Source organism: Chaetura pelagica, unplaced genomic scaffold, assembly GCF_000747805.2.
Source record: "Chaetura pelagica isolate M959 unplaced genomic scaffold, ChaPel_1.0 scaffold249, whole genome shotgun sequence".
In the NCBI taxonomy this organism is placed as follows: Eukaryota; Metazoa; Chordata; class Aves; order Apodiformes; family Apodidae; genus Chaetura; species Chaetura pelagica.
The window spans coordinates 969897-982040 of NW_009954538.1; the positions used below are offsets into that span (position 1 = coordinate 969897).

The 12144-nt window shown below is 37.6% G+C and overlaps 1 protein-coding gene across 1 annotated transcript; it reads right to left on the reverse strand.

Annotated features, from left to right (window-relative positions):
• Positions 1-9237: 9237 nt before the first annotated feature.
• On the reverse strand, positions 9238-10745 carry YWHAH (tyrosine 3-monooxygenase/tryptophan 5-monooxygenase activation protein, eta). Its single transcript, XM_010004809.1, has 2 exons — positions 10725-10745; positions 9238-10665 (listed from the first exon to the last, which is right to left on the reverse strand). The coding sequence occupies exons 1-2, from the start codon at positions 10743-10745 to the stop codon at positions 10009-10011; spliced, it is 678 nt and encodes a 225-aa protein (XP_010003111.1). The 3' UTR covers positions 9238-10008.
• Positions 10746-12144: the final 1399 nt, after the last annotated feature.

A 12144-nucleotide genomic window follows, 5' to 3' on the forward strand; every position in this document is an offset into this window, starting at 1 on the left:
TCTGCAGTATTGCTATATCGTGGCATACAGTTATTACTGAAATATTTACAAAAACTGGATGTTGATGAAAGATCAGAGGCAAGCAGCTGAAATACGAATCAAAAGAAGTGTGACCAGCAGGGTCCAGGGGAGGGGATTCTGCCCCTCTACTCTGCTCTGGTGAGACCCCACCTGGAATACTATGTACAAACCCTTTCCCATATCTCCCTGACAGTTAAACACACACAGTCCAGCTTCTTGCTTTCTTTCTCATGTTTTACCAACAAATGTGACCCAAATGTAAATGTTTAAAATGTACTTAAATACAATAAACTCAGGTTGCCAGGTATAGCACTGAAATAAAACTAACCAAATGTCAGGATTCTGAAAGTTAACTGTTCTCACTTAACAGGAAAAGTAACACAAGTGGTCATCAACAGCAGGATCAAGAATCCTTTCAGTTACAGATTCAACAGTATCCCATGCTGGTAACTGTAAGATTGTTCCAGTACATTAGAAACCAGGAAATCTGCATGATTATTGACACATATTTCACAGTGATGCAAATCCCTTGGCTCAAAATGGACAAAGCAGCCTGATTTGCACACGCTTCCACTGCACATTGAATAACTAAATAGTTATTGCATTAGAATGTAAGACTTTACACCAAAGTCTGAAACACAGGCCAGTGATTTTGTCTCTCAGCTGACTGTCAGAAAGCCTTCAACACTGACTGGCTGTTGCTTTCCACCTCCACTAGCTGTTCTGTCTCATTCCCATCTGATCTCTTACAACCGTTGTTTCCTGCAGCCCTACCTAATTACAGATGTGAAACAGAATTTGCTTTTACAGTCACTTTGGCACAGAGACGAAACTAACTCAGGCTAGTGACATTCACCATTTGTGTATCTCTGACATCTGCTGGGGTAATAACAGGGCTCGGCTGCTCATGACAGAAATAAAAGGAACCAAACAGGAAAAGTCAAACAGTAATAGAAAGGGGGAGCCCATCTTCCACAGGAGCACAGGACAATGTAGCTTTTCCCCATTTTATTGTGGCTTGATGCTCATTATAGCACTTAACAGCAATAACAGGTGAGCAAGATCACACAAACCAATGGAAAGCAGCCCAAGTGGAGCACATTGTATCAGAAAAAGAAACAGGGTCAAAGGCAGCCTTCCCTGGAACAGAAAAACATAAATAAAAGCCTCTTCTCTATTCCCAGTAATGGGAACAGTTCCTGGCACAGGACTGTCAGATGACAAGCTTTTTTTTCCAAGTTACTTCAGACAACCTGGTAACCATGGCAACAGTCTCCAGTGCAATGACATCATACAGTTTCCCAGGCAACTGTTCCTAGTTCAATGACATCATGTGGTCACCATGGTAATGCTCCATGAGGCCAGGAAGAAAGTATTTTAAGAGGGAAGATAGGTCAGGGAGGACAAAAGAGTACTCAGGGTCCTTTGACAATCTATAAGAAACTCTCAGAAAACCCCAGTGAGACACCAGCACAAAGTGAAACACACTGTATAGAATATAGCAGATACTTCTGCAAATACAAGGTACATTTCCTAATATATTTCCATTCTCTGACTGACCTCAGGGGCTCTGCCACAGCAACACCAATAACCAGATGTTACTGTCATGCCTGTATAGGGTTTCAGAAGATTCCTTTGCCCTCTTCTTTCTGTTATTTGTACTTGAAGACAAGACAACAAGCACCTGGCCAATTCATGAATTCAAATGTGTTGACAGAAAGACCCTTTAGACCCTTACACAGAGTGTCCCTTCCTTTTTAATTTCATAGATCTTCTTCAAGCCTATTATTCTTTCAAGCATTTAATTTGCTGAAGATAAATATCCTTTCTGAATTTGATTGTCTTTTAATTCTGTATAGTCTCAGCTGGTGGACAATGTTACAACCAGCTCTAAGCTCTATGTTAAATGGCTATAAAACTCTTTGGATAAAGCCTGCTGGCAGTGGAACTCTGGCATTACCGATACATAATGTTTTATCAGTCTACACAGCCCTGTGTGAAAGTAACAAAGAGTGGAGCCTTTTGAGGACAGCTCACAGGCTAAAAGCTTAGGACAATGCTCTGGAGGAAGCTTCCAAGTCTGTCTGTCACACAGTATTTTTCCAACCAGCAATGAAGCATCACATATTCTCTCTTAAGCAAAACCTTCATTTAGTTCAATTAGCACAATAATTGCCCTCCACTATTCATTTCAGAAGTTAATGTAGCATCAGAGGTAGCAATTGTGATTGTAACAGCAATTAATCAATGTAATGTTGTAGCTGTGACTAATTTTTACAGTTGAGGCTAAAATGAACCTCAGTTGACCTATTCAGACCCAAATTTCAAAGTATATGAAGTTTAGAAACATGTCTAATTTGAACATAGCAAGAGATGCAACTTTTGTTTCAGGCTAATCCATAAAAAGCAGGATCCCAAAAGTCAGTGGGAGCAGAGTGTCCATCAGTTCAGGTGTATGTACATTCAAGCAAGAAAGGCAGACAGTAGTCTTCTAGATTAAGGATTTTGTACAGTTTGTAAGAATGAAATATTTTTGTACTATGAGACCTTACACAGGTTGCTATCCAGATAGCAACCATGCATTTAATCTGCCAAGCACTTTCAAAATCTATACAAAGACAGGCATGAGGGTAGATGCAGTCTGACCCCTTCAGAGCAGTGCATCTCAGGAGGCAGTCTTTCTGCAGTACATCTCAAAGGAGTTTCATTGCAAAACTCTGCAATCATCAGGCTGGAAATGTTCCAGGTGCTTAATCACATGTAGCACAGTGAGAACTGAGAGAGAAGAAAAATCTCCGTGATAAGCAGCACTAGGAAGGATGTGGTGGCAGAGGGAGAGAAACAGGAAAAGGGGAGGAGGAGAGGAAAGGGAGAAAAAATATCTCACGCTGTTGATGAGCACAAAAACAAACAACGGAGAGAGACACAAAGCAAGGACAGCAGCAGTTCTCCAAAGCTGCTCTTCAGTTCTCACTCTCCCTCCTTAACTCAAAAGATACTCACAGAACAGCTAACAGTGCATATCTCACACACACACAAAAAAAGCTGGGCAGTCTCACACCATCAAAAGGTCCTATCCACCAGTTACATCTTCATGTAGTTACCAAAATTTATTTATTCAGGGAAAGTGGGGTAGGATGCAAATCCTGGCAGAGCCAGCACAAAATGAAGGAAAAAGACCGCTAGAGAAAAAAACAAGGGGGAAATAGGTGGTGTGTTGGTTTGTGGGTTTTTCTTTTTCAGGCTGAGCTATAAGACTGAAACATCTGCATTACTGAAACTATGTTTCAGGCAACAGTCTCATTTTTAAAAAAGTATTAATTTTTACAGACAGTGGCAAAATACAAAGTGAATTGATAATGCCCTTTGCTTTGATATCTAATAAAACCCTTTAATGAACAACTATGCATGCCAACAGTAAGTCAAACAAAATTAAATGCTGAGAGTTAACTGAAGAGAGAAAGGGGGAAACAGAGAGTAATGGCTAATGGCCAAGTAAAAAAGGTGGGGGAAAGAATTTAGATGAGCAATTTATGGAATTTGCACTTTCTTTTCTGTAACAGGTAGCAATATTAAAATTCTATCAAGAAATCATACAATTTGCTGATAAAGTGAAATATTTTCCCTCATGATCCAAATCAGCCTTATAATAAATTACTAGAAATTTTAGATGTGAGCTTTCCTAGGTTGCCTTCCATCCCAGTGGCTCATAACAACTTGCAACAGGAGGTATTTCCAAACTTAGAGTACCATTTATTTTTATTATTAAACAATTTTCAAGATCTGTAATTAATGATGTGCATCGCAATGCTGCATACTTTGTAGTGTACAAAACCAGAACTATTGACACAGAAAAAGAGAAGGGCAGAGCCAGTGTCAAAGCAAGGAGGTATCAGCTGTGAAAACCAGAATGAATCAGTGATAGCACCAAAGCATCCTCATCCAATAACAGAGTTGGACTCTGATGACACAGAAGACAGCAAATATCTCAGCTTCCCAATCCCTCCATATCATTTCACACCTCAGAGAGGTCTAACAGGACTTGTTTCAGAAGAGGCAAATAGCAGTCCTTAAAAAGCTTGAGGCTGCACAAGTGAACAAGAGACATTCCTGCCTGTTAAGGCCATCACACACTTGGAGACAGCAGTGTTGTTTCCTGCCAAAGATTGGCTCAGGCCTCCTGCTCCCTGCTCTGGGATTGGGATGGAGAGAAAGGAACAGAGAGGGAGGCTCCAGTACAGCTCCAGCTGCCATGGAGTCAGGAAGATGTTACAGATGCTCCCCAGCTGTGCAGAATTGTCAGGACATGGCACACACACCTCTGCAACACCCACCAGAAACTCACCTTTTTCTCAGTGAAACTTTAAAGCCTCACCATGCCTAATTCTTGGACTCTCCTGGGCAGGTATGTCATTGGAGTAAAAAGGATTTTACTTCAATTAAAATAAATAAATATATAAATAAATAAAAACTACCAACAAACAAAACCTTGGGATTTGTTTCATTTCTGTGATTTAAAACAAAGTAAACAGGGGACCAACACAAGATTCTCATTGCAGAGAGAACACTCTCCATTTTCCTCAGCAGGGCAACCAGTTACTCAATTACAGTGTTTCCACACACATCTACTAGTCTTTGCCCTCTGCAAGAGTCAGATGCTCTTTTGTGAGGCTGAGGACACAAACAGTCAGAAAGCCTTTCAGCAAAATGGTTTTCTTGCCAACCCCCTGCAATTCCTGCTTCCTTGCAATGTGTGCATTACGTGCTTGGGAAATAAATCAATGCTTTACTGCGATCCCCCTGTCAGTAGCCCCTTCTTGAGAAAACTCTGAATAAAGGTCATTCCTCCCATGTTCAAACAAGGATGCAGTTCTCCAAATCCCATAGATTTCATACATAATTACTACAAATATAACTGGGTTTCCACCACAATGTCACTGGAAGTCATGTGGACAGTGTGTTTCCATCTGTGTCTTCGCTTAGACATACTATTAAACTAGGTAATTCCTCAGAGATGAAAGAGTTCAACTACTAATAGATTAAATCCTAAAGTGGAATCGATCATGTTATCTAATTACGTGAATATAGCTCATACTAATTTAAGTACGTAATTGTACATAAGCGATTTCTTAATGATTATCTTAATAAAAATGCCTTCACTGTTGCAATACTGATATTACTCTAATGCCCTCTGGGATCTAAAGATAAATTCCTAATCAAATTAAAATAATTCATCTGGCTGTGATGTTTGAGTTAGGACAGACCAAAAATCATTTGTAATCATTAGTTAAAATCATTTAGACCAAAATATAAGACAGCATGTAACACTGAAGATTCAGAAAAAAGAAACATTTACTTGAATTATATATTAAAATATATAATAAAGTGTAATAATAAATAAGTGTATGTAGTTATAGTTATGTATTATTAGAATAATAGAATCATAAATTAGAACACAATTGGCAGAGAAATTAAAATAGATATAATTAACCTTCTGACTAATGAAAAAATGGAAAAGGCATCTGTAACTGCAACACATAGAAAGTTGCACAGCTCACTCACAAAGCTGTACAGTCTTCACTGCCTGCGATTTACAACACTGGAAATCCAAATTCTAGTGATAAAAAAAGCATCTTGCTAACAATAGCCAAAAAGCACTGCTATCCACACTCATGCTGAATTTTTAGAGGAAGGTATTGCTTCATTATTCATGTATTCTTGAACCCCAACTCTACAAGAACCATGAAAAATCATTAATTTTTTCCTAAAAATGCAACCTGTTTTCCTCAATCTTCAGTTCCTTTCATTTCACATCTCTCTTTGTCTCTATGCCTACTGTCCCATAAATTTTTCACAACACTCTAAGTTAGCTATAAGAATAAAAATTGGAAGGCATCTAACCTGTGGGGATTCATTGTGGAAAAGAAGCAGAACACACAACTAAAATATATATTTGAGTATTTTTATATTAACAGTCCATCTTAATTTCCCCATGCTCTAAACTCTTGAGGCCAGGATGCCTTACAGGATATATCTATAGTTTTAAAATGTGCCTACCCTAACTGTACCTTAAATCTCAGCGAAGCACTGATAGGAAATGTTTTCTCTCTTGATTGCCTTGATCGTGGCAGAAAGATACAAGGTACTAGATTGTTTCCTCCAACTCGCAGTATGTGTTAGAATGACTGTGCTGTATGTTTATTGTACTGATTTCAGTATGCAGCTTTCACATTTCTAGGAAACATTTAAGCACCTAATTAAACAAAATACATGCAGATTAACATAACTTTACTTCAGATATTAGAAAAGCTGAAGTATACTGCTTCTGCCCAAGCACCCAGAAACCTGCTGCAGCCATTGTGACACTAATGATTGGCAATCCCATTCAACACCCACAAAAAGCAAATATTTAATAAATTGCCTTATTCATGACCTTTATTATATTAGAGTGGAACAACAAACACATCACTTGGGGGTATGCGGGTAAATCTAGTCAGCAGCCTGGCTTACTTTATTTCTAGCAGATAACTCAATTGTTGATACTAATTAAAAATCCAATTAAAAGTCTGCCCAGCCTGACCTCAGTGTTTGGAATACATTTATCTCAGAGATCATTAAGACTCAGAAACCACATTATCTGCATCTATGTGGAAATTGGAGTACTTGAGGTTTGTGCAGAACAAGATCTAATATCCTCTCTCAATGAAGTTTATAACTACCTTCACACTTCAAAAAGTGCCACTGATTTCAATGAGCTCTTTCAGCAAACCTAAAACACATCCAACATGTTTGTTCATGTTGTTGCACTGTTTTTAGTGATTTTTTCCTGAGCAGCCATATTGAATTAGTTAAAAAATATGGTGCAGATAAATAATAAATAAAAAAATAATAATTCAAAGCATTTAAATGTTTGTGTCCTTAAACTCAAACTGGTTTGTTGAAGGATTGCAGGTTGATCCCATTTGACAGAGAATGTTTGATAATATATATTGACATCAGTTTTCACTCTTCTGATTTTATTATTCTTAAGTCATTCTCAGGTATGTCTTAAAATACACCCAGATTTCCCATTTCCCTCAACCTGAAGTATATTACAATTATTTTTTCTAGATGACTACATAGCAGCCTATTGCAACTGCTGAAAGTACCCATGGGAATAGGTCAGGAAGTATCCTCATGCTCCTTTGGAAACACATTTGGCTGTAAAAGTCAGTTCATCTAACTTAGAGATTTAGGCCAGAGGTATGAGTATTAAGAAGGGAAACTGATAAGCAGAGGTTACATGCAAAGGAAACATGAAAAAAAAATAATTTCAGAACTAGTTATATATTACTATATAAGGTAGTCCCTAGAAAAAAAGGTTACTTACCAGAGTGACTGAGTCTTTGATGTGTGCTATCCATGGAGACTCCATCTCATCACTCTTGTTTCTGCTTGCCTGAAATTCAGTGCTCTTCAGTGCCATCACTTATATTGCACAAGCCCCTTATTTATTACACACAGCCCAAGTTTAGTTTCCCACAGAATTTGCACATTTTGTTTTAGTGTGGGGTTCAAAAGAGAGGGTGTGTATACTCTTAGAGATTAATAATTTATATAAAAATTGGATATATTGAGGACATAGACTGATACTATCTCTCTCTATAAAGACCACACTATTTAAGGTCTATCACTTAGCTTTCAAGCTCATATAGTATAACATAAAACAATGCTTTAATGTTAGCAGTAAGTTAAGTTTCAATAAAGGTTGCTAAAACTTCAATGATATCTCATATGCCTTGCTAATAAGTCTTTCCATTCTAATTACTCCTGCTTCAAAGAATGTTGTGAACTTGTGATCATTTTTGGTGAATACATCTGGTGTCTTCAAGCAATATTGTGTGTAGCCTGATTTTATTTATTTTAGACACTGACAGAAGACATGACATGGAGGTCACGAATTAACAATAAGATAGTGGTTAATCTATAAACAGGAAGAAACCTAGTGATTGCCAACAGTATTAAATAGCCAGAGTTTCAACACAAAAAGCCAGTCTTATTGCTAAGTTTCACCTTGGTTCCACAGGGGCAGGTAACCACATCTGAGGAGAAGGAAAGAAAGGAAGCTAGGAGATGGGTGAATCTCAGATAGATACTGATGGCCACAAGACTCCCACAAGATTTACTTGCAAAAAGGAGAACTTAAAATCAGGGACTTATATTGTTTGATGAAAGAGGAACAAGTAAGTGACTTCCAAAATAGGCCCTGGCAAACAGCAGTGGTTTATATTATGTACACACTTCCAACTACTTTCTGAGGTCAAGAACCTCAGGATTCTACAATAGCACAACATCAAGGACCTGTATTTTGATACTTTTCAGATGTTGCATTAGTCTTTCAATTGTCACCAACTTTACTCATGTAATAAAGCTAGAATTACCTAAAACATGATAGAATATAAAAATATACGTGAATGTACCATTAAAAATTCTAATCCTCCAGATATTTTAAAATAACTGCCTTTTAGAAGGATGACAAGCAGTTGTGGGTATTCAGAGCGGTAGTATTTATTGTACTAATCAAGAAAAATATTTAGATAAATGATAACTTACATGACCTTTGAGCTATTTCAGGTGGCAGTAGCAGTCTGGATACAGCGACACATAACAGCTAACTTTTCCTGATTCTGTAATTACCATTACAGCAGTATGTATGGAACCAACCAACATATATATACTAACTGTTGGGAGAGAAAAACACCAGAAACTTCAATTAGCTAAAATAGAGAGGCATTATTAAAGAACTAATACTGCTTTTGCTTGAAGCAGGTAAATATGAAATAGTTACTGGATTTTATGTGTCATTTATTGGTTAGCACTTCAGCAAAAGAAATGGAGAGAAGCAAATAAAAGTCTCTATACTGCTATAACAAGTAATGTTAACTACAACTTTTTAGCTCCTCAGCAAATTGCATTACAACTGCTCTACCAAGCAAATAACTGATTATACTACCTTTGGAAACTCCACTTTCACACAGGTGAGAGGTGTCACCTTCTAGATGGCTGTAGGTTTTTTGTGAGGTTTTGTTTGCTTTTTTTCAGCATACTCGTAGTTTTTATTTTGTTTCAGCATGTGAGGCAATTTCTCATTAAACTTTTAATGAAATGTTTTAAGCCATCAGTGATGTGGTTAGGCAACTCAATCTCTGTTCTGAAAAAAAGACAGGACAGCTTACATAGAGATAACATCCCCGAAGCAGCATTTTATTTTATTCATTTAATTCCAAAACATTTAATTTAGAAGTCTCAGTCATCCATCTTAACATGGGCTAATATTGACATAGTGTTGTCAGAATACACAGACAACTAAACAGCCAAAAAGTTTACAAAAAATAAATCCATGATTCTTCAAAACAACTGCAAAAGTTTACAAGTATCAAAACTCTTAGGTCGATGCACTGCATTAAAAGAAACTGTGCACATAAGTTAGAGGCAAAAAAATAAATTGCTACTTAAACTTCACATTTTAAACAGTTTATTGTAAACTGATGAACAGGGCTGCCATTTCACATCAGCTTAACTGTTTTCATTGAAAAAAATTTGGGGTGGCTAATTTACTTTGCATGCACAAAATGTACTGCTTAACAGAACTGTCAGCTCATTTCAAATGGAAAAAAATTTAACTGGAATCCAATTATCTTCAATTACTTTCCATTATCCTTTCCCATATATTCCAATCAACAGGCAAACTAATAATGCCTCATTTGCTATGCATCTTTCTGCACTGTTCAAGTGCAACTAAGATGAATAGGGCAAATAAACCAATCAATCCATCAATGCCCATGAAGACTCATCTGAAACTGCTTCTTGATAAAGTGGACAGCAGATCTGAACAGCTGTACAATACAGATATGCTTAGCACTAGATATTTAGTGTGACTGTGGCAAGGAAATATTGGTGATGATGGGGATGGTGAAGTGGATGAAAGAGGGACTGGAGGAAAGCTTTTTAATTGTTGCCCTCTCCTGCTTCTTCATCTTGCTGGTCACTCGTCCACAGAGTGAGGTTATCTCGAAGTAACTGCATGATGAGAGTGGAGTCCTTGTAGGAATCCTCATTTAGTGTGTCCAGCTCTGCTATGGCATCATCAAAGGCTTGTTTGGCTAAAAGGCAGGCTTGCTCAGGAGCATTCTGGATTTCGTAATAGAACACTGAGAAATTGAGTGCGAGCCCAAGCCTAATGGGGTGAGTGGGCTGCATGTGCTCTTTGCTGATCTCGAAAGCCTCTTTATAGGCAGCTTCTGAGGCTTCCACAACACTGTTCTTCTTCTCTCCAGCAGCAACCTCTGCCAAGTAGCGGTAGTAATCCCCTTTCATTTTCAGATAAAAGACCTTGCTCTCATACTGGAAGTCATTGCAGTTCTTGATCAAGTATTTATCTAGGAGAGCCAAAACATCATTGCAGACTGTCTCCAGCTCCTTTTCTATCTTCTCCCTATAGGCTTTAACCTTCTCCAGCTTCTTCTCATTCCCATCTGCCATAGTCTTCTGCTCTATGCTGCTGATGACACGCCAGGAAGATCTTCTAGCTCCAACTACATTCTTGTAGGCTACAGACAGCAGGTTTCTGTCCTCGTTTGAGAGAGGCTCATTCAGCTCAGTTACCTGAAAATACAGAGAAAGATCAAATTTAAAGGGTTTGTCTTAGAGAAGAGTGTGCAAACTTCTTTCAATACTTCCATCATGACGTACAAGCTTCAAAATTCCTTCTAGACGTGAGTCAGTTTGTAACTTTCAAAATTTAAAACTATTCCTTCAGTCAAGATTTAAAGAACGAAACACCCACAGTTCTGTTCTAATAGAGCAGGTATTTAAAAGCCATTGCAAAGCACATTCACTGAACAAAAGTGAGTCAGGCATTCACAGAAGGAAGGCTCAGGTTTTTTAATTAAGTCTGCTAAAATTACACAGACTACACACAATGATAAATTTAAATGTACCTAGAATACCAATTTTATGAGTCTGGAACACAGCACAGACACTGGAAAGTGGTGCAGTTCTTGCATTTCTTTCCTCTGCTGCTTTCTTGCATGGGACAGCAGAGATGGAAGCGCTGCAGTCATTACATTAAGCTCTGCATAGTACAAATGGAATCCTTCAGTCACTCTAGTGAGCAATTATAATACAAAAGTTACCCTGATTTCTGCTAACTGGTGGCTGCAGACAAATTTCAGGGATAGGATATGAAAGAAACTGCATAGAAACAGAACAGGAAATCAAATTTAAAAAGCCATTATAAAATTTCTACTGCAAAAAGCTGAGATAGAGGAAAGATAATACTTCAAATACTGTATTTAGGCCTATTTCAGTTGCTGTGTAAGTTTAGGGAATAAAACCTATCAGACCTAGTCACTCTACTTTCGCAAAATTACAAAAACAAAATTAGGATTAAAAATGTTACTCCACTACTTTAAGCATACTGCATAAACTGCATTACAAGAAGTCAGTAGAATTATAAGGATGTGGTACTTTGGTGTGAAAGTAAACTTGTGTTTGGTCAGACACTACTGAAATCACTATTTAAAGAGTACACATATTTACACTGCTTAACAGGAATCAAAATATTCACAACTAAATTCTTACATACTACAAATAATCAAGTCACAAATATTTACAGTATTCTGAGACTGCTGATATATAGCGAGATAACAACCAAAAAAATGTGCATATTACCAAGTCTAAAAAAGACCTTACATTAATTGTAACTGTTTCAGTAAAAGAGCACTTTTAAATTCAGGTTTTGTTCTTAAAATATGCTAAGTCAATTAGTTTTACCTCTAAAATGCCTTTTCCACACAGTTCAGAAACCCAGACTCCCAAAAGACTCCATGCCTGGCCTAACATAACTAGAGACAATCTGAAGAGGGTGAAATGCACAGGAATCAACTCTACTGACATCTTCCTCATCATCACTTCTGCTCATCATCCTCCCAACAATCCCTCCCTCAACAATCTCCACTACAGCCCATCTCCATCATCTCCTCTAGCAAAGATGTTAAGTCCTTCAAGATGCAAAGGCTCAATTAAGAGCTTTTTACTACCTACAGGCTATAAGGACAGCACTTGATTTTATAAAAATAAAAT